This window comes from Ranitomeya imitator, chromosome 6 (genome assembly GCF_032444005.1).
Source record: "Ranitomeya imitator isolate aRanImi1 chromosome 6, aRanImi1.pri, whole genome shotgun sequence".
Classification (NCBI taxonomy): domain Eukaryota; kingdom Metazoa; phylum Chordata; class Amphibia; order Anura; family Dendrobatidae; genus Ranitomeya; species Ranitomeya imitator.
Genome location: NC_091287.1, coordinates 90744128 through 90768115, shown reverse-complemented (window position 1 = coordinate 90768115; position 23988 = coordinate 90744128). Strand labels below are relative to the sequence as shown.

The window sequence follows — 23988 nt, the reverse complement described above, 5'->3', positions numbered from 1 at the left end:
GTTATATAAAGGAATCCTTGGAGAAAGGCCATATTCGCCCGTCGTCATCACCGTTAGGAGCAGGGTTCTTTTTTGTGGCCAAGAAGGATGGTTCTTTGAGACCTTGTATTGATTACCGCCTTCTTAATAAAATTACAGTCAAATTTCAGTATCCTTTGCCGTTGCTGTCTTATTTGTTTGCTCGTATTAAATGGGCTGGTTGGTTCACCAAGATAGATCTTCGAGGGGCGTATAATCTTGTGCGTATTAAACAAGGCGATGAATGGAAAACAGCATTTAATATGCCCGAGGGCCATTTTGAGTACCTGGTTATGCCATTCAGGCTTTCCAATGCTCCATCAGTATTTCAGTCCTTTATGCATGACATCTTCCGAGAGTACCTGGATAAATTCCTGATTGTGTATTTGGATGATATTTTGGTATTTTCGGATGATTGGGAGTCTCATGTGAAGCAGGTCAGAATGGTGTTCCAGGTCCTTCGTGCGAATTCCTTGTTTGTGAAGGGGTCAAAGTGTCTCTTTGGAGTTCAGAAGGTTTCATTTTTGGGGTTCATTTTTTCCCCTTCTACTATCGAGATGGACCCTGTTAAAGTCCAGGCCATTTACGATTGGACTCAGCCGACATCTGTGAAGAGCCTGCAAAAGTTCCTGGGCTTTGCTAATTTTTATCGGCGCTTCATCGCTAATTTTTCTAGTGTTGCTAAACCGTTGACTGATTTGACCAAGAAGGGTGCTGATGTGGTCAATTGGTCTTCTGCAGCTGTAGAGGCTTTTCAGGAGTTGAAGCGTCGTTTTTCTTCTGCCCCTGTGTTGTGCCAGCCAGATGTTTCGCTCCCGTTTCAGGTTGAGGTTGATGCTTCTGAGATTGGAGCAGGGGCTGTTTTGTCGCAAAGAAGTTCTGATGGCTCGGTGATGAAGCCATGTACTTTCTTTTCTAGAAAGTTTTCGCCTGCTGAGCGTAATTATGATGTTGGTAATCGAGAGTTGTTGGCCATGAAGTGGGCATTCGAGGAGTGGCGTCATTGGCTTGAAGGAGCCAAGCATCGCGTGGTGGTCTTGACAGATCACAAGAATTTGACTTATCTTGAGTCTGCCAAACGGTTGAATCCGAGACAGGCTCGATGGTCGTTATTTTTCTCCCGTTTTGATTTTGTGGTTTCGTATCTTCCGGGCTCTAAGAATGTGAAGGCTGATGCCCTGTCAAGGAGTTTTGTGCCTGACTCTCCGGGTGTTCCTGAGCCGGCGGGTATTCTCAAAGAGGGGGTAATTTTGTCTGCCATCTCCCCTGATTTGCGGCGAGTGCTGCAAAAATTTCAGGCTGATAGACCTGACCGTTGCCCAGCGGAGAAACTGTTTGTCCCTGATAGATGGACTAGTAGAGTTATCTCTGAGATTCATTGTTCAGTGTTGGCTGGGCATCCTGGAATCTTTGGTATCAGAGATTTGGTGGCTAGATCCTTTTGGTGGCCGTCTTTGTCACGGGATGTGCGTTCTTTTGTGCAGTCCTGTGGGACTTGTGCTCGGGCTAAGCCCTGCTGTTCTTGTGCCAGTGGGTTGCTTTTGCCCTTGCCGGTCCCGAAGAGGCCCTGGACGCATATTTCTATGGATTTTATTTCGGATCTCCCCGTCTCTCAAAAGATGTCGGTCATTTGGGTGGTTTGTGATCGCTTTTCTAAGATGGTCCATTTGGTACCTTTGTCTAAATTGCCTTCCTCCTCTGATTTGGTGCCATTATTTTTCCAGCATGTGGTTCGTTTACATGGTATTCCGGAGAACATCGTTTCTGAAAGAGGTTCCCAGTTTGTTTCGAGGTTTTGGCGATCCTTTTGTGCTAGGATGGGCATTGATTTGTCTTTTTCCTCGGCTTTTCATCCTCAGACAAATGGCCAAACCGAACGAACTAATCAAACTTTGGAAACATATCTGAGATGCTTCTTTTCTGCTGATCAGGATGATTGGGTGTCCTTTTTGCCGTTGGCTGAGTTCGCCCTTAATAATCGGGCCAGCTCGGCTACTTTGGTTTCGCCGTTTTTCTGCAATTCTGGTTTCCATCCTCGTTTCTCTTCAGGGCAGGTTGAGTCTTTGGACTGTCCTGGTGTAGATACTGTGGTGGATAGGTTGCAGCAGGTTTGGACTCATGTGGTGGACAATTTGACATTGTCCCAGGAGAAGGCTCAACGTTTCGCTAACCGCCGGCGCGCTGTGTGGGTCCCCGACTTCGTGTTCGGGATTTGGTTTGGTTGTCGTCTCGTTATGTTCCTATGAAGGTTTCCTCTCCTAAGTTTAAGCCTCGTTTCATTGGTCCGTATAAGATTTCTGAGGTTATCAATCCTGTGTCATTTCGTTTGGCCCTTCCTGCTTCTTTTGCCATCCATAATGTGTTCCATAGGTCGTTATTGCGGAGATACGTGGCGCCTGTGGTTCCATCCGTTGATCCTCCTGCCCCGGTGTTGGTTGAGGGGGAGTTGGAGTATGTGGTGGAGAAGATTTTGGATTCTCGTATTTCGAGACGGAAACTCCAGTACCTGGTCAAGTGGAAGGGTTATGGTCAGGAAGATAATTCCTGGGTTTTTGCCTCTGATGTTCATGCTGCCGATCTGGTTCGTGCCTTTCATTTGGCTCATCCTGGTCGGCCTGGGGGCTCTGGTGAGGGTTCGGTGACCCCTCCTCAAGGGGGGGGGTACTGTTGTGAATTCTGTTGTCGGGCTCCCTCCTGTGGTCATGAATGGTACTTCGGCTGGTTCTGTCCATGGACTTCCTCTGGTGGGTGTTTCTGAGTTTCCTTCCACAGGTGACGAGGTTAATTCGTTAGCTGGCAGCTCTATTTAACTCCACTTAGAGCTTTGCTCCATGCCACCTGTCAATGTTCCAGTATTGGTCTAGTTCACTCCTGGATCATTCTTGTGACCTGTCTTCCCAGCAGAAGCTAAGTTCCTGCTTGTATTTTCTTTGGTTTGCTATTTTTCTGTCCAGCTTGCTATTTTTATTGTTGTCTTGCTTGCTGGAAGCTCTGGGACGCAGAGGGAGCGCCTCCGCACCGTGAGTCGGTGCGGAGGGTCTTTTTGCGCCCTCTGCGTGGTCTTTTGTAGGTTTTTGTGCTGACCGCAAAGCATCCTTTCCTATCCTGAGTCTGTTCAGTAAGTCGGGCCTCACTTTGCTAAATCTATTTCATCTCTGTGTTTGTATTTTCATCTTTACTCACAGTCATTATATGTGGGGGGCTGCCTTTTCCTTTGGGGAATTTCTCTGAGGCAAGGTAGGCTTTATTTTTCTATCTTTAGGGCTAGCTAGTTCCTTAGACTGTGCCGAGTTGTGCATAGGGAGTGTTAGGAGCAATCCACGGCTATTTCTAGTGTGGTTGATAGGATTAGGGATTGCGGTCAGCAGAGTTCCCACGTCCCAGAGCTCGTCCTATATTATCAGTAACTATCAGGTCATTCCGTGTGCTCTTAACCACCAGGTCCATTATTGTCCTGACCACCAGGTCATAACACGACGCTGCTTTGAGGGGTCCTCTGGGGTGATGTTATGGCAGCTAGATGGTATAATTTCCCACAGGTGAAGTATGTCCCCAGGGCTTCCGGTGTGTAAATGGAAGATGGTGAATAGTGCAGTAAAGAAGGAAGACACAGGTTTGCAGTCTCTTTACCTAGGTTTACTGAAGACTTCAGCATCTGCAGTCCAGGGCACCACATCACAGGGCAGGCAGGATCTGGCCGGCTTGAAGGCAAGCTAGAAGTCCCCTTACCCTTGTGGAAGCCTTCCTCTAGCACCGCGGTGGTGTAGTCCTTTATGGCTTAAAGCTCCACATAAGGTCCTCACAGATGTTATCTCTCTCTCTCTGTCCCTCGGGTAGGATAGGACATAACCCGTATGACTGGTGGCTTGAGGCTGTTTATAGGGATTCTAGCATGCCCCGGCCTCTGAGAGGAGCCACCGTGCCTCCTGAGTATTAGGTCGGACAGGTAACTTGGAGTTCAGCTGTCCTGACGGTCTCTGATGTAAGTCATAGAGGTTCTTACAACCTCGGTGTTCCGGCTACCGGTCTCTGCGCCTCATAAGGAGTCAGCCTGCTCGGGGCTGGTCTCCCCCTGGTGTTCTCTCCTGTGCTTTGCTCTCCTGCACGCTCTCTGCAATGTATTCGGCTTTCTCAATGTCTCATTCCAGGAGCTGCTGCACTGTGGCGGCACAGCTCCGTAAAACCTGCTGCCTCACACTGATCCAGTCCATCTCCTGAATGGACCTTCCTGGAACTCACTAACTTTCCCTACAGACTACCAGTTATATATATATGTATATATATATATATATATATATATGTATATATATATATATATATATATATATATATATATATATACAGTGGGGCAAAAAAGTATTTAGTCAGTCAGCAATAGTGCAAGTTCCACCACTTAAAAAGATGAGAGGCGTCTGTAATTTACATCATAGGTAGACCTCAACTATGGGAGACAAACTGAGAAAAAAAAAATCCAGAAAATCACATTTTCTGTTTTTTTAACATTTTATTTGCATATTATGGTGGAAAATAAGTATTTGGTCAGAAACAAAATTTCATCTCAATACTTTGTAATATATCCTTTGTTGGCAATGACAGAGGTCAAACGTTTTCTGTAAGTCTTCACAAGGTTGCCACACACTGTTGTTGGTATGTTGGCCCATTCCTCCATGCAGATCTCCTCTAGAGCAGTGATGTTTTTGGCTTTTCGCTTGGCAACACGGACTTTCAACTCCCTCCAAAGGTTTTCTATAGGGTTGAGATCTGGAGACTGGCTAGGCCACTCCAGGACCTTGAAATGCTTCTTACGAAGCCACTCCTTCGTTGCCCTGGCGGTGTGCTTTGGATCATTGTCATGTTGAAAGACCCATCCACGTTTCATCTTCAATGCCCTTGCTGATGGAAGGAGGTTTGCACTCAAAATCTCACGATACATGGCCCCATTCATTCTTTCATGTACCCGGATCAGTCGTCCTGGCCCCTTTGCAGAGAGACAGCCCCAAAGCATGATGTTTCCACCACCATGCTTTACAGTAGGTATGGTGTTTGATGGATGCAACTCAGTATTCTTTTTCCTACAAACACGACAAGTTGTGTTTCTACCAAACAGTTCCAGTTTGGTTTCATCAGACCATAGGACATTCTCCCAAAACTCCTCTGGATCATCCAAATGCTCTCTAGCAAACTTCAGACCGGCCCGGACATGTACTGGCTTAAGCAGTGGGACACTTCTGGCACTGCAGGATCTGAGTCCATGGTGGCGTAGTGTGTTACTTATGGTAGGCCTTGTTACATTGGTCCCAGCTCTCTGCAGTTCATTCACTAGGCCCCCCGCGTGGTTCTGGGATTTTTGCTCACCGTTCTTGTGATCATTCTGACCCCACGGGGTGGGATTTTGCGTGGAGCCCCAGATGAAGGGAGATTATCAGTGGTCTTGTATGTCTTCCATTTTCTAATTATTGCTCCCACTGTTGATTTCTTCACTCCAAGCTGGTTGGCTATTGCAGATTCAGTCTTCCCAGCCTGGTGCAGGGCTACAATTTTGTTTCTGGTGTCCTTTGACAGCTCTTTGGTCTTCACCATAGTGGAGTTTGGAGTCAGACTGTTTGAGGGTGTGCACAGGTGTCTTTTTATACTGATGACAAGTTTAAACAGGTGCCATTACTACAGGTAATGAGTGGAGGAAAGAGGAGACTCTTAAAGAAGAAGTTACAGGTCTGTGAAAGCCAGAAATCTTGATTGTTTGTTTCTGACCAAATACTTATTTTCCACCATAAAATGCAAAAAAAATGATAAAAAAACAGACAATGTGATTTTCTGGATTTTTTTTTCTCAGTTTGTCTCCCATAGTTGAGGTCTACCTATGATGTAAATTACAGACGCCTCTCATCTTTTTAAGTGGCGGAACTTGCACTATTGCTGACTGACTAAATACTTTTTTGCCCCACTGTATAAGAGAGAGAGAGTCACCTAGCAAGTAGGATCAAAAGCTCCCCCTGGTGGCCTGGAGTGTGAATGTGTTGCATGTTTGTGGTACCTGGTTGCAGTTATCCCTTCTTGCCTTCAAGCGTAACATCACTCTCCCCGTGAGGAAAGCAAGGCTACTGTGACAACCAGTACCCTGGGGCATCACATATTATCTCTGAGTTAACTAAATTAGACAAGTCCTACATCTCAAACACATTTAATTATGTGTATATCTAATCATATTTCTATTCACAGAGCAATGAGGGCATATTGGGGTTTTTGCCATAATATGAAAACTTTGGTAATAATGTAGTTTTCATAGTGCTGTCATTTAGATGATAATATATTTATAATTGAGTGGCATGATTTTTTTTAACTTTTAAAATAAAAGGTATTTTTATTAGGGAATAATATTGTGCAGTATACAGTGTTCCAGAATTTATCAGAGCGGAGAAAAGTCCTGAGTTACATCTATGCAGTGTTATGTTTAGCTATGCAATAATGGACAATTAAGCTCCATTCCTGTGACAAGGGCCTACCTGAATCTGGCACGCGGAAGAACATTGACAGGCAATCACCATTATCTGCAGCCTATTGATTCTAAGTGACCAGAGACATTGCCTCCTTGAGGCCATGTGAAAAGACTTTGCGGTTTCCATTTTTGAAAGTTGTCAATCTCACTGACAATTTCACCTGGAAGGCCAAAGATTGATGGGACAATGGAGTCCAACCAATCTGTCAACATGAGAGTAACAGATTAAGTCGTATTGGCAGGCTGTTGGGAAAATGTTTGCATTGCAGCTGTTTGTACTTTTACCTGTTGTCTTGCCCACTTCCCCTCCTTTGTATGGATCGCCTCGGAGGAAGCAATGTATTGAACTCCACCAACAATAACCGAACGTGCAGCTATTGTTTTAGCTGATGGGGTATTCTGACCTTGTGTTTATTTTCTACATATTCTGCATTTTATTGACTTGCGTTATATACCTCTGACAATGATATCGCGTGGATGTAATAACTTACGCACTCTATCTTTTTGTTTTAGAGGAAGGTAATCACGTGAGCGCCCCTGGGATATCCAAACCGCTGAGTACCCCTATAAGCCCGGCTCCGACAAGCGGTCCTCCAGGTGATAACAACATAGCCTTAATTCTCCAGGCTTAATGTATTCATGTCGGTGAAAGTTGTCCGTCTGCTCTGGATGTTGTGTGGCAGCTAAGCTACTTAGATCCATTTAGGATTCACAAAACACACTAGAGGAGGATTTCTAAAGTAAGCCGGTTTATACAAGGCATTCCTTCCTGAATTACTTTGTAATGACTCAATTAGCTTTCATTTCTGCACAAAGGAGATTTACTTGCATAAATTAGCTTATCATCATTGAGGAAGTGTCACCGCTAAAGGACAGTTTCTAGATACAACATGCAGTTGCTGTCACACCTATGAGAATGTAATATAGACATCTGTGTATACTTTGTGCTTGAACAGAACAGACTTCTGCCATTCAGAGGATGACAGGGGACAACAAGTAACCCAGGGGACTGGCAATGTAGACGTTTGTGAAAAGGTCAACTTGACACAGGCTCTGACAATCGACCCACAGTTCTGTCTTCTTTGATAAAAATCAGATAAACCTAAGACCACTAATTGATCTGCAGCCTGTTTAAATGTTGGCCATGCATATCTTCATTGCATATGATTATAGCAAAAAACAATCGAATTGGAGAAAAGAGAGGCCCAACGACTACAACAGATGCATAGAAATGAGTGAAGGACAGAAGTCGGGAAACAAGGAAGTTCAGCTACAGCGTGTTACCGTAGTATGATAGCGTATTGTTAATCATCATATGCCTTCCCCTAAAATTGGGACATATTTGGGCTAAAGTCTTAGAATTGCTTCTTGCCATCGAACTGCTCATGGAGTAATAGCATTTTTATATTGCCAACAGCTATTTGTCCCGATGCTCCCATACACTCAGCAAAAGCCTGTATGTGTTCTGTATGGGGAGAGGGGAGTAATTCTCTGCCAGATAAACCACCAGATGTATTTCTCCTGAGAACAAAAGAATTGGGCATGTTCAAATCTACCTGATCAAAGAAATGATGAGGAATCCAACTCAACGAGATAGTGAAAAAAAACCTTTTCTTTATTCACTTGGAAAATGTGTTCAGTGGAGGATAAAAACTTCAGCAATTGCAGAAAATAAAATGCAATATCAACGCGCTTCTGGTGACCAAGCATCCTTAGTCCATGACTAAGGGTGCTTGGTCACCAGAAACGTGCTGATATCGCATTTTATTCTCTGTAATTGCTGATGTTTTTATCCTCCACTGAACTCGTTTTCCAAATGAATAAATAAAAGTTTTTTTCACTATCTCGTTGAGCTGGATTCTTAATCATTTCTTTGATTCTTCTACGCCCTGACACAGCGGTTCCATGCTCCGAGTCTCCAAGGATGTCGACCATGGTGAGCTGGACTTTGTTTAATTTCAAATCTACCTGCCCTATATTTTTATCCTTTCAAATCTGTCATAGGGTGAGAGACTGGAGGCCCCCATATACATTAAGTGATTGCCAGATTTATTCAACATTAATCTAATATGTATGGCCAATCACAGGCTTGCACCAGCCATTTTCTTGTGTACTCTTTTTGCTAAAGCACTCTAAATTTCCAACCTGTTGTAATGTTTTATATTGCATTTAACATATAGGATATATTTCTATTAAAAGGTAAAGTAAAAGATAAAAAATGGTATGGTAACATAGTAAACACATGGCGCCCGATTCATGAAAGCTTTTACACCAGTATTCTAGCATAAAAAGCTTTGAAATGTCACATAATTTTGGCATAATTCAAGTCTGCACTAAAATTTTGTGACTTTTGGCATCCTCAATCAGGGCATTACTGCCCTGACCGGCGTATGGGGCCCAGTGGGCAGAGGGGGCCCGCATCGGGCGTCCAAGACGCGGGTTCAGTTACTCTATTGCAGCCTTGCTGGCCCATGTGGGCTGCACGGCAATGGTTAAAGCCGCCAGCCAATCGGAGGCTGGCAGCTGACGTAAGCACGCATCGCCGGCGTATGACGACATTGTCATTTGCCGGCGAGTGCGCGCTGAAATGCCGGGAGGTTTTTTTTTTTTTTAACTGAAAGCGGCAAGCCGCAATGTTTCACCGGCAGGATAGAGACACATGGACCAAGGGGCAGATTGCAAACATGGGGGCAGATTGGAGACACGGGGCAGAATGGAAACAAGGGGCAGAATGGAGACAAGGGGGCAGAATGCAGACAAGGGGCAAAATTGAGACACAGGATTGGAGGGCAGGATTGGAGACACAGGGGGCAAGAATGGAGACACGGGGCAGAATGGAGACACGGGGGCAGGATTGGAGACACAGGGGGCAAGAATGGAGACACGGGGCAGAATGGAGACACGGGGGCAGGATTGGAGACAAATGGGGCAGAATGGAGACACGGGGGCATGATTGGAGACAAAGCGGGCAGAATGGAGACATGGGGCAGGATTGGAGACAAAGGGGGCAGAATGGAGACACGGGGCAGGATTGGAGACACAGGGCAGAATGGAGACACGGGGCAGAATGGAGACACAGGGGCAGATGGGAGACAAGGGGGCAGGATTGGAGACACAGGCAGAATGGAGACACGGGGCTGATTGGAGACAAGGGGCAGAATGGAGACAAGGGAGCAGAATGGAGACAAGGGGATAGAATGGAGACAGAGGGCAGGATTGGAGACACAGGGGGCAAAAATGGAGACATGGGGCAGAATGGAGACACGGGGCAGGATTGGAGCAAAGAGGGCAGAATGGAGACACGGGGCAGATGTGAGACACGGGGCAGGATTGGAGACAGGGGCAGAATGGAGACATGGGGCAGAATGGAGACAGGGGCAGAATGGAGACAGGGGCAGAATGGAGACACGGGGGCAGAATGGAGACAAGGGGCAAAAAGGAGACAAGGGGCAGAATTGAGACGGGGCAAAATGGAGACGCGAGGGCAGATGGGAGACGCGAGGGCAGATGGGAGACACGAAGGCAGATGGGAAACATGGGGGCAGGATTGGAGAAACGGGGTGCAGAATAGAGACATGGTGGTGGATGGAGTCAGAAGGGGCAAGAATATGGGGCAGGATGGAGACAGATGGTGCAGGATCATGGGACAGATGGGGCAGGATGGAGACAGATGGTGTAGGATCATGGGGCAGGATGGATAAGATGGAGAACCTCAGTTATTTCCGGCAGAAACGAGCACTCGCTGGATGAAGTGACGGCGGTATGTGCTGGATGAAGATTAAAAGCAAAAGATGAAGGACTTCACCTAGAGACATCACTGGTGAGTCAGTGTGTTACCTGTACACTGATGCTATACACTGTATACTATATACAGCGGTCCTGTGTACAATGTCACCATGATCAGTGTATTACCTTTACATTATACACTATATACAGAGCTCCTGTGTATAATGTCACTGGTGATCACTGTATTACCTGTACACAGACACTGCATACTAAGTACAGATCTCCTGTGTATACTGGCACTTAGGGTGATATTAGTATTGTGGGTTTTTTATTACTGATCAGTATTGTAGTATTCAGCCACTATGTGGTGGTAATATGTTGTCCGGCCATGGTGTGATGGTATTTGTTCCTTGTATGTGCTTTTATTTGGTCACTATGTAATGGTAATATGTGATCTGGACATGGTGTGGTGGTATTCGTTCCTTGATGTGCTATTATTTGGTCACTATGTGGTGGTAAATGTTTAGTAGGTTAGAGTAGGGTAGGGCCTGACCTTGTCGTGGTGGCGGCTTTAAAAATCTTTTGACTGTGGACAATTCAAGGGGTGGGGCCCCGAAATTCCTAGTGGCAGCCCTGTCCTCAATCCAATTTTTGCCCAGCTCTGACAAAGTGAGCGGAGCTGAGTGGGTAGAACATGGCCGTGGGGAGGTGTACATCACTTTTCTGCCGCTGGTTCATGAAAAAGCATACGTCTCTTTATGAATCATCTGACTTCATTAAGGTCCGAGTGAACAACACCGGTCTTCTTTCTTTGCCAAATCTCATCTCCTACTCAACTCCATTGGACGATTTGGGGAGACAGAAACTGGGAAATGATGACAGCGCCTCCAAAGAGGAATCTATGTAGACACCAAACATTGGTGTCTGCACGTTTCCTGGAAGTGTTTTCTGTCCCCCTGCCCTATGTCTCATATAGGGAAAAGGTTGTAACTTTTTTCTTATACGGTATATAAAAATAAAATGTCAGAGCTCAGCATAGTGACTATATTATTTTTGTGCATTGCTGGTGCAGCTCTCCTATTACCCAACTTCTCTTGTTTATGAACTTGACCTTTACTGGTTTTCAAATTAATGAAATCTAATAAAATTGCATGAGTTATGGAAACTAGATTGCAAGCTTCATTAGGGCTGAGTGGAATATTATTAGATAAAATAGCGTTATCTTGGAAACTTATACAAATATATGATATTTCTGTTATCAGACGTCAAATGAGGCATTTGAAGCTTCCTTAAATATATGTATTCCTGAACTCAAGGGTATTGTGCTTTTAATAATACAGACAGGTTACACAACATCGGACAGCAGAAGATGTATTTCTTATCAGGGCTTAGCACCTCTATGAAAGCAAAAGCATGGTGGCCCTATCTTAACTGTGTCCTGTAAGGAAATGTAGTCTGGGTCACCCTCTCAGCTGTACGTGCCATATACATCACTTCTCCTCTGCTGTCAGGAGAAGGGTGGACATGGAAACCATGATCAGGAAGTTCCTTTTCATTCTTTCCCTCGTCTGACATGTGGACAGGAAACAAAAGGCTGATTTCAGGGCCCACACAGGAAAGCGCAAACTGGTTACCATGAGTTTATAGGCTCGCTTTGTGTTTTGCAGAAAGGAAGTAAGCACATCACATTGTGTGTCACCACTGCAAGGCACTAAAAATGTCTACAAAATTGTGTGAAAACCACTTCCAAGTTCTGCTTTTTATTCAGTGCCGGTTACTAAGAATTCTTCAGACTTTATCAATCATAGCGTTTCGCTTGATAGTCACACTATATATCAAAAATAAAATATTTTATGCTTTGTAGTTGTCTAAACAATGTCTTGTCACCTTTTTTTTCTACAAAAGCCTCACCACCCAGGATATGGAGATGGTTGATGTCCATGCCAAATTATATATTTATCTCAATTTATCTGGCAATTGCTTTACAAAGAACACCAATTATTTTGTTAAACCAGAGATTGTTGCAGCCACTAAAAGCCAAACGAACATTTGATCATTCTGTCGAGACTGCTTGAGACACTGAGAAGCAATAGTCAAATACTGTTGTGACTAGTTTTGGTTATATTTTAGCATTGCTAATTGGGGGCCACACAATAATATATGTCAAAGCAGAAAATTGTTGAAAATGTCAAAATATTTATGGCCCAACATGAAAAACTAAACAATGTATCCACCAATTTTTATTGAGGCCTTTCCAAGAGGTGTTGTCAGTGCTTCCAATTTTCCCAACACTAATCCCCTTTTCATAGGCCATGCCCCTCTACACCCCTACAACATAGCCTATCCTCATCGCTTTCTAACACATAAATAAATATACACAGAGGCTTCGTCTAATGATGAGATGTCCCCACGGGAGACACAGGAAATTCTCTGGAAGAATTGCTTTCCAAGAGGTTTCAGTAGTGCACATGGCATTTGTCAACTCCTCTGGAACTCTGGAAAGTCTGTCTTTTTCCGGGAGCAGTCTGGATGTACTAGGAAAAGTGGCAAATGTGCAATAAATGATCCAATAACAAAATGAGTGTACTACCTTAATTATGCATTGATGTGGGTTAAAAAAGTTGTCGCCACTTAATAAATGGGTAAAATTGCTAAGTGTTCATAAAAACTAGCAACTTTTCAATTTACGGTGATTCTTATTAAAAATTCTCTCCATTTTCCAGAATAAAGGGATTTTTAATTCTAAAGTTTACAGTTCTTTGTCAAGGTTTTCTAAACCAGGGGAACATGCTGGCAAGTGCTGCTCTGTAGCTGGCTGGATCAATGGATCCAGTGAGCTTTTGATGCTGTAGAGGTACATCTGCCTCTGATTGCATCATCAGAGAGTAAGGCTGGGTTCACACTGCGTCGATGGTGTCCGTTAGACGGACAACGTTACACCGCGGCATAAATGCGGTGTAACATAGTCCGTTACGGCCGCCATTGACTGCAATGTCGGACGCATCGCTAGCGCGCGCCCACAATGGGCGTGCGCTAGGGAAGTGCCGTCATTGAGTGACGGACCCGGAGACGCGGGCTGCAGCGTTTCCGGGTCTGTCACTGCTAACGCAGATAGAGCTAGCAGATGCTCTATCTGCACTAACGCGATGCAAACGCCGGCACTTGTGTTACAGCAGCCTGTTAGCGTATGTGCTGAATGGGCTGCTGCTAAGGCAGTGTGAACCTAAAGCAGTTAAAGTGACACTGTAATCTTCAAGTAATGCACCACCCCCTGGCAAGCAGGAAACCGGTAGGCCAGGAAGCAGTGCACTCCTGAACATAGAGAACATTTATAGCATTTCTAGCCTTTACAAATAATCCCTTTAAATAGTCCAAGCAAATATAAGAAACTTGGCAATCTATATTATTAGAGAAATATGCTTCCTTCTCCTCTTATGAGTTACTTTTTCCCCTACAACCTACAGTTAGGTCCATATATATTTGGACAGAGACAACATTTTTCTAATTTTGGTCATAGACATTACCACAATGAATTTTAAACAAAACAGTTCAGATACAGTTGAAGTTCAGACTTTTAGCTTTCATTTGTGGGTATCCACATTAAAATTGGATGAAGGGTTTAGGAGTTTCAGCTCCTTAACATGTGCCACCCTGTTTTTAAAGGGACCAAAAGTAATTGGACAATTGACTCCAAGGCTATTTCACGGACAGGTGTGGGCAATACCTTCGTTATGTCATTCTCAATTAAGCAGATAAAAGGCCTGGAGTTGATTTGAGGTGTGGTGCTTGCATTTGGAAGGTTTTGCTGTGAAGTAAACATGCGGTCAAAGGAGCTCTCCATACAGGTGAAACAAGCCATCCTAAAGCTGCGAAAACAGAAAAAACCCATCCGAGAAATTGCTACAATATTAGGAGTGGCAAAATCTACAGTTTGGTACATCCTGAGAAAGAAAGAAAGCACTGGTGAATTCATCAATGCAAAAAGACCTGGGCGCCCACGTAAGACAACAGTGGTGGATGATCGCAGAATAATCTCCATGGTGAAGAGAAACCCCTTCACAACAGCCAACCAAGTGACCAACACTCTCCAGGAGGTAGGTGAATCAATATCCAAATCTACCATAAAGAGAAGACTGCATGAAAGTAAATACAGAGGGTTCACTGCATGGTGCAAGCCACTCATAAGCATCAAGAATAAAAAGGCTAGACTAAACTTTGCTAAAAAACATCTAAAAAAGCCAGCACAGTTCTGGAAGAACATTCTTTGGACAGATGAAACCAAGATCAACCTCTACCAGAATGATGGAAAGTGAAAATTATGGCAAAGGTGTGGTACAGCTCATGATCCAAAGCATACCACATCATCTGTAAAACATGGCGGAGGCAGTGTGATGGCTTGGGCATGCATGGCTGCCAGTGGCACTGGGTCACTAGTGTTTATTGATGATGTGACACAGGACAGAAGCAGCCGAATGAATTCTGAGGTATTCAGAGACATACTGAGGGCTCAGATCCAGCCAAATGTAGCCAAACTGATTGGTCGTCGTTTCATACTACAGGTGGACCATGACCCAAAACATAAAGCCAAAGCAACCCAGGAGTTTATTAAAGCAAAGAAGTGGAATATTCTTGAATGGCCAAGTCAGTCACCTGATCTCAACCCAATTTAGCATGTATTTCACTTGTTAAAGACTAAACTTCAGACAGAAAGGCCCACAAACAAACAGCAACTGAAAACCACGGCAGTGAAGGCCTGGCAGAGCATCAAAAAGGAGGAAACACAGCTTTTGGTGATGTCCATGAGTTCAAGACTTCAGGCAGTCATTGCCCACAAAGGGTTTTCAACCAAGTACTAAAAATGAACGTTTTATTTAAAATTATTGAATCTGTCCAATTACTTTTGGTCCCTTTAAAAACAGGGTGGCACATGTTAAGGAGCTGCAACTCCTAAACCCTTCATGCAATTTTAATGTGGATACCCACAAATGAAAGCTGAAAGTCTGAACTTCAACTGCATCTGAATTGTTTTGTTTAAAATTCATTGTGGTAATGTCTATAACAAAAATTAGAAAAATGTTGTCTCTGTCCAAATATATATGGACCTAACTGTACCTCCTGAACTCTACCTCCACAAGGAAAAAAGAGCTTGGTTAAAGTAAGACGGACTACCAGCACAAGGAAGCGTCATGTTATGTGTCTGATTATACTCTATTGGTAGGCCAAGGTGAGGAGGAAAAAACAGCAGAGTCAGAGCAAAGCAAAGGTAGACAAAATAGGCAGATCTGCTGCAGTGTGACATTTATTCATCCCAGAGCTGGATTCACAGCTACACTGCTCAGAATTGTTGTGTAAGGTGCCTGGCACTTTACAGGAATATCGTGTCCCATTCCCAGTGTGTGTGTCACACTCACTTGCATGTAGCAGGCCTCAGCCATCTCCAGTTTCAGGAGCCGCCGCACATGAATCAGGGGACACCCAGTTTGTTTCATGACAAAGACATTTACTTAACAATCCGTATGCATCATGTAGTATCAGGCACAGCACTCTCTGTTTCTTGTTTCAATCATGCAGTACACTTCCAGATTTTCCTTCCGTTCTACCTGGACTATCCCTTTGCATACTAATCCTGTCACCCATAGGGATTTCCAGTACAGATCAGCAGCACACCCGAGAACAGTTGTCTTTGCCACATGTAGTTCCACCGTCTATCTTCCTTTAAGGATGGGTTGAGGTACTTTCCATAGCCTCTGTTCTGAGCCTTGAGCATCCGACATTGCAGGAATGTCGACAAGGCATTTCGTAAGGTCTCATACTGCCCGGAACAATGTGTACTCCTCGTGCTGTCAGTCCACTGCACCTTGAGCTTGACCATGCCACATTACTCAATGAACTCCAACCTTATCTCCCTTCAAACATGAAGAAGTCTGGTTTCCCTGGCTCTAACCCCCTCCCACTAACTACGGTCAGCATCCGCGGGTTCCTGTGCCTATGCCCGTGTCTTCCGCCGACTCCAGGGTGGTAGACTGGGCTGTGGAGGCACGGGACATTTCGGACTGCACTTAGGATGCCATCCGGGCCTCCAAGGAGAGAATGAGGTCCTCCGCCGATACACATCGGCGCCCTGCTCTGACCTTTTCTCCTGGCGACTTAGAGTGGCTCTCCGCCTGTAACATCAGGCTGCGAGTTGAGTCCACTAAGTTTGCACCTTGCTACTTGGGACCCTTCAAGGTCCGCGAACAGGTTAACCCAGTGGTCTACCGTCTGGCCCTTCCTCCACGCCTAGTTATCACCGACACCTTTCATGTGTCCCTCTTGAAGCCCGTTTACATGTCCCGGTTTTCCGTGTCATCTGCCGGAACATCGTGTTCGTCTACGGATGATTACGAGGTGAACGCTCTTTTGGGGTGCAAGGTGGTACGTGGCAAGAAATTTTATTCGGTGGACTGCAAGGGTTATGGCCCAGATGACAGGTCTTGGGAGCCTGCTGAGCACATTCGAGCTCCGCAGCTCATTGCGGCCTTCGAGCGTAGCAAGGGCCAAGGCGGGGGCCTAGGAGGGGGGTAATGTTTGGGGTCGAGTGCCCGCCTCTGCACAGGGGGAGTCTCAAACCATCTCCGCTGCGGTCTCCCATTCTTCTCCAGCCGCAGTGGAGCCTGCTCAGAGGAGACGTCGGTCTCAGCGTCTGGCTCAGCCTGATACTGTGCGGATGGTTACTGCTGCCTTTCCAGATGTCTCTGGGACTAAGTCCTGCTTTTCCCCTTCTGAGCATGCCCACGGTAAGACCTCTCATTGGAGGTCAGGGGTCACATGCTCAGGTACTGCAGCAGCTCCCATTGGTCCTCTAGGAAGGTCCTGAAGTTGCTCAGGTACTGTGGCAGCTCCCATTGGTCCTCTAGGAAGGTCCTGAAGTTGCTGCAGATATAAAAGGTTTGCATGACCGCACGGCCATGTGCTAGGATCAGCTTATGTCATGAGCTTTTGCTATTCAGTGGTCTTGTCTGCTTGTGGTCAGGGTCCGGCTGAAATAAGCCACTAGAATACCGGCACCTCCGGTGAGGAGTTTTGAATGGCGAATTCAGGGCTTGCATAAAGCCATTAGAATTCCGGCTCCACCGGAGAGGAGGTGTTTGTGTGCTTGCTAGTCCCTGACCACTAATTGCTTTTGCTCTGTTAGGCAGCTGTGTTCCCCTGTGATGCTAACAAGGCACAGCATTTTCCCTTCTCTGCGACACTGAGAAGTAACAGAGTTCGCTTATACCACCATATTGTGCGGCCATTTGCTAGCAGCAGGTTCGTCTCCTGCACGGTAGACCCAGGGCTGCGAACGCACCAATAATTGTATCTAAATATACTCGGTGCGTTCCGCCAGCCCTAACACTAGATCACATTCTATATCACAATACACACTGGAAACCGCAGGACATAGTCTACACTTCATATGAAACATTATATGTATAAAAACACATGACACTAATCACATGATGCAATTGGTGTATTCAGGGGCAGGAAAGCGACAGTACATTCCACCCACTTACAGTTGTCTAATGCTTCAGCTATTTCTGAAAATGTGCTAACCATAGACAGAGACATCCTAGCAGCTAGTCTCCTCCCACTAGTTCAGAACTGAAAACTGAAAATATAGTTCACAGAGGGCAAAAGTACAGGAAATATGCAGGATAGAAGTCATTTAATGACCAGAAGTAGTGTTATTTCTCATGTACACGCACAACAGCTTATTCTTGTTATTTCAGGTAAAATTTCAGAATGCTTTATATTATCCATCACTTTCAACTCCCACATCTAAAGCAATGGTCATAGTTGGTCACTTTCCACTTACCTGTAGATGAGTAAATGCCACCTGCCCATGTGACCACTGCAGCTGATCGCTAAACCAAGCAGTGATGTCTGTTTCAATAACTTAAAACCACTGGGGCGAGTGAATGACTGCAATGGTCACATGGGCCTATGGCACTTGAATAACTGCAGGCAAGTAAACTGAGATCACCAGAGTAAAGATTTTTTTTTTTTTCTTTAAAGCATTTTTTGCTTAAAAAAATTAATTTACTGGATCATACTTAAAATAGAAAACACTTATTACATCAGAGACTGACAAATAGCATATATTTCTGCAGGAAACATTCCGCCAGTAATTCTCAACTGTGTCAAATCAATGGGAGATTGACAACTAGGACCTCCACCAACATTTCCACCGATGGCGGCCTTTCTACAGTGCAGGTCATCACCTCTATAATAAAATCACTGGAAGCTGTAGAAAGCTATAAGGACTCTCATCATTAGCGAGAAGCTCCCAATCCTGAAGATATTACACTGCTTCTCTTGCAGTTGGGAATATAACAGAAATTAATTACCCACAAGGTGCAGCGCATTTTTTGCAAGATCATGAAATTCCTCCTCTTCGATTAAGAATTTGTCAAGCTTGTCAGTGACTTATCGTTAGAAGTAATTCTGGAGTAAGTTGCATGTTTACTTTGGCATTGTGCAATTTGCAATTTATCGGTACCGTTCTCTTACATGGAGGAATCCTGAGGATTTATAGCTAAGTGTTTCACTTTCTCTATGAGCGTTCAGTTATCAATACCGCTCATTTTGTAAAGCTGTCTATAAAGTGTTTTTCGCATACTAAGTTACTTCAATTTAATTTATTCCTGATCTATGCATTATGCACACAACTTGCTAATGATATGTAAATGTGGGTTATAAAGTGCTATGGAATCCACCGGGCCCGCTGTTTAAAGATCTTCTAACAACCTTAGATTGGCGGTAAAGTCTCAACTGTGTTTATGCTTCCATCAAAATGAAATGATGCAATTTACATGCAGATTGCCATTGTCAAACACATGGTATCTTGTCAAAATATCTGGCACGAAGATTCTTTTTTTTTCTTTCTTAGTAATTACCCATTTGCCAACTTTTAAGTTAATTCTTTAGACTCCACTCAAACGTATACAATCGTATGCAATCCCTAAAAACTATAAATCTTTATTGATAACAAGAACCCACATATTGGTTCACACCACAAAAAATGACAAAAAAAATCAAAAAAAGACATACACTGTGCTCACACGTAAACACTTAATTAAAAATGGAGTAACTAGGTGTCCCTGATGTGTGCTATTCTCGCACCTTCCTATCTGTGGGGGTTGGCACCCTATGAGGGAAACAATATGGCGCGCCCACTCCACGGTGGCTATCCCTAGGGGCCCTGTAATACCCTATATCCCCTGGGAAAACCCACTACCCACAGACTAAGGGAACCGCTGTAGATAGACAGAGATAATCCTATACTAAAGGAACCCTAGATCCCCACAAAGATAAAAACATAATAAGGAACACAGTAGGCAAAGATACTGGCGTATCGGCGAAAACATGGGAGGGATATTTGGCCTAAATGCTTATAGGGCCATAATATCCGTAATGGGAGAGTCTATTGTAGTGCCCCAACACGGCTACAAAAATGTCCACATATCATGAATCTCCAATATAGCAAAGGACTAAAACACTTATCTCCCTTCGCCTGCCAATTGCTATACAGATGAGCAGCGCCTCTACGCGTTTCGCCCCATTGGGCTCCTCAGGAGGCTCGATAATAGGATAAGCAGTGTCCTGATGCGGTGTAGTAGTAGTGAATAACTCTGATGCCTACTTTGCTCTTCATTTGTTTAATACTATTTTTTGTTATTCCTCTTTTTCCACACAGTCTGCCATCCTGCAGACACTGAGTACCGTGTGCTCAGTGTCTCTCTGTGAACTCCTATTACCTATCTGATGGCACCGCGAGAATGAGAAAGCTCTCTTTCTCGCTGTGCCGTCAGACAGATCCTGCAAGATGACACATCCTTGCAGATGACAAGGGCATTAGGGGAATGGGCGAGGTCGTAAATATGGTTGACTTAAGATTATTAAAGGAGTCTGTGTCATTCTTTCAATTAAAGGACTTTTTCTGGGTGTCTGTATTTTCATACAGTATAACTATGGGTTAGTCATGGGGGCGTCTTATTGACACCTTTCCATTACTAACCTCGGGGCTTAATGTCACCTGGAAATACAAAGGTGACATCAACCCCTACAACTATCACCCCACTTGCCACCGCTACAGGGAAAGTTGGAAGAGCAAGGCTAAGTGCCAGAATTGGTCCCCCATTTTATCCAGTAATATCCAGTAAAGGTTAAGTATACAGTTGTGAGCTGATATTAATAGCTTGGGAAGCTCCATAGGTATCACCCCCTTCCCAAGCTATAAACATAGGCCCCCAGCCGTCAGCTTTTCTTCTGCCTTTTACGAAAATTGCGCTGGAGCACACAACATTTTTTTTCAGAAAAATAATCTTTTGTTAATTAAATACATGTACAGTAATTTGCACACACTCATTGCACTTTTCACTGACAGATATATATCTACCTATTCTATTTGTATTTACTGTATGTAATCCATCTCTGCTATCCTGTCGGTGTGTCACTGACATTTATATATCTATGTATTCTATGTGTATATATCTATTCTATTCTAACCTGTCATGCAGTGATTTTACAGTACGTGGCACATGAATTGCCGGCTTTTCCTCTATCTATATCTATCTATGCGTCACTGACATCTGTATATCTGTGTATTCTGTCGATTCTATTCTAAGCTGTCAGTGTGATATTACTGTATGCGGCACATGAATTGCAGGCTTTTCAAAGGACACTGGTGCGTAAAAATCGGCCTGCACTCGCATGGGCCGAGTGCTGTGCATTTTTTTTCTCGCACGCATAGGCTTGCATTGGCGAGTCTTGGCCACGTCTCAGTGACAATGGCAGCATGCTACGATTTTACACACACGTAGAATATGCCTGAGAAAATAAACGGAGATGTGAGCTGCCCCATAGATTAACACTGGGCCGAGTGCTACGCGATGTTTTCTCACATAGCACTCGCTAGTATTCTATGGTAGTGTGACTCCGGCCTAATACTTTTAATTTGTTTTTGATATTATTGTAGCAGTCAAAACTCTAATTTATGATTTATTTGTTTGTTTACACAGGAAAAGAGACGGACTATGCAAATTTCTATCGAGGCTTGTATGACTGCGCAGGAGATCACCCAGATGAATTGTCCTTTAAATACGGTGATGTTATATATATTCTCAGCCGGGTAAGTTTTCACATGTGCACTTCTATGTTGAGAACAAGGTTGGGACTTCAATTGTTTGGCAAAATCCATACAAGTATTCTTGGCACTTCCAGTAATACTGAATGTGCATCCCAAAACTCCATGTCTCATACAAACTGTCCTCACTCGCAGTAATAAATGACATTGTCATTATAATACAATCACATTTAAAAACATCATTTAATAACAGGAATCAACTTAAAAGCATGTTTATACATACAAGGCTTTGGCTAAGATTCAGCAAGAGCCATTATAATGGACAATAATTATCGGATGCCCTAACTGCCTACTGATTATACATGTAATATTTTCATCTTCCCTTTCAAAGTAGATGATTTTGATTAGGAATTATTTCCACAAGAAAGGTCAACTAGGATCACTGTACTACACACAGTTCCTATCTCCAGGAAGCCTCTGTAATGTCTAGATGGGTTTATAATACTCAGCATTTTATGGTGATATCTGCAATGTAAGCTGATGTTATATCATGTATATTAACCCCTCTGAGCCCTGGCAATTTTTCATTTCTTGTGCTTTTGTTTTTTCCTCCCCATCTTCCAAGAGCTATAACTTTTTTTTATATATTTCTGTCATCATAGCTGTATGAGGGTCTGTTTCTTGTAGGACGAGTGGTTGTTTTTAAATTTCACCATTCATTTTAACAAACAATATGCTGAGAAACAGAAAAGAAAATCAAAGTAAGGTTAAATGGTGAAAAAGAAAATGCCATTTTCCCATAGTTTTTCAAGTTTTGTTTTTTATGGCATGTTAAAAATGACCTAACAACGTGATTCTCCAAGTCAGTACAATTATGGCGATCCCAAACATTTTTTTTATATTTAAATGATGAAAAAAATTCAAATGTTTATAAAAAAAAAAAGATTGCTCCCTGCCCTGTCGTTATTTTTGGAGACCAGTAACATTTTTATATTGCCTTTGATGGAGCTCTGTGCAAACTCGTATTTTGCATGGCGAGCTTATATTTTTTATTGATACTGTTTTGGGGAAGACAAAAAGTTTTGAAATTTTTTATGAAAGCCCCACCCCCCAAAAAAAAAGAAATTGTGGCATTTCAATTTATTTTCTTGATACATCGTATTCCGATCAGGTTATTTAATTCAATATTTTGATATACTTTCATGGATGCATCAATACCAAATATATTTTTATTAGAATTATTTAATAGAGGGAATTGGAGGTCCAACACGTCGGTTATTCGTGATCACATAGGGCACATAGCAGATGTACAGACATGCTACAAGTACCTTGGCATCCCACAGGCTGGACAGACATCTGTCTGAGATGGTTCAGTGAATCCTTCTATCAGCAGGGGGTTGGACACGATGACCCTGGAGGTTCCTTTCAACTCTAACATTCTATGATTCTATAGTGCTATGTCAGGGGAGAGAAAGATTGCGTTTGCTGAATTTCAATAACCATCCAGAGGTGTCTGGCAGCTACTTACTCCACTATCCCCATTGTAAACAAATTCACGCTCATCCAATGTAAATGTGTATGTGTGTGGGAGAATCGTGAAAAATAGATGTCGGCCGATTGAGTGTTTGGCTGACAGTGACATAAGGTGTATGAGTGCCCTTAGGTTCAGGAGAAAAGTGTGTTTATGGTTTACCACTAGAGATGAGCGAACCCGAACTGTAAAGTTCAGGGTTCATACTGGACACTTAGTGTCCAGTACCGAACCCCAAACATCAGGATGTTTGGTTTATTGTTCATGTTCAGATGCCTAATAAAGTTTGTTGAAAAGCTGCAGCACAGCCAATCAACAATCTTTTAGACTGTGGGCACTTCCTGAGCCATCACAACCATGCCAAATATTGTGATTGACTGCTGCACCACATGAACCGGCCTGTATAAATGCCGGAACATGAGTGCCGCTGCCATACTGCTCTCATTAGTGTAGGGACAGGACAAAGCTGGAGTGAGGGACAGAATTTGGCTTTGTACTCTGCAAAAAAGCTCTTTGTGTCTCAGTGGGAGTACTGTGCCTTTAAGCCTCTGTGTATATTCCCTACCCATATCTGTGGGTTTACTGTGCCAAAAAGCCACTGTATGAACTCTGCAATTTCACCTGTTGAAGTACTGTGCCAAAAAACTGCTGTGTGTACTCCACACCCATATCTGTGGCAATACTATGTCAAAAAGCCGTTGTGTTTTGGGTTGTCATTATGATTCAAAAAGAGAAAACACAGTAGATTGACAATAAATGGCTTCACCCAACCACTAACCATGAGTGGAGAAAAAGTTTTGGTGTTATCATTCATATCCCTTCATCTCTAAACTCCTCGAACGCCTGGTCCACTCCCGTCTTACCCGCTATCTCTCAGATAACTCTCTTCTCGACCCTCTTCAATCTGGTTTCCGCTCTTTACACTCTACTGAAACTGCCCTCACTAAAGTCTCTAATGACCTACTAACAGCTAAATCTAATGGTCACTACTCCATGCTAATTCTCTTGGATCTCTCCACAGCATTCGACACTGTGGATCATCAGCTCCTCCTCTCTATGCTCCGCTCCATCGGCCTCAAGGACACCGTTCTCTCCTAGTTCTCCTCCTAT

At 43.8% G+C, this 23988-nt stretch overlaps 1 protein-coding gene across 1 annotated transcript in view; it reads left to right on the top strand.

Annotated features, from left to right (window-relative positions):
- The window catches only part of SKAP2 (src kinase associated phosphoprotein 2), a 324806-nt gene that overhangs the window by 250318 nt on the left and 50500 nt on the right, over positions 1–23988 (top strand). The window contains exons 10-11 of the mRNA XM_069729895.1: positions 7028–7111; positions 21283–21392. Coding sequence (XP_069585996.1) covers positions 7028–7111; positions 21283–21392 — 194 coding nt within the window. The remainder of the gene's footprint in view (positions 1–7027; positions 7112–21282; positions 21393–23988) is intronic.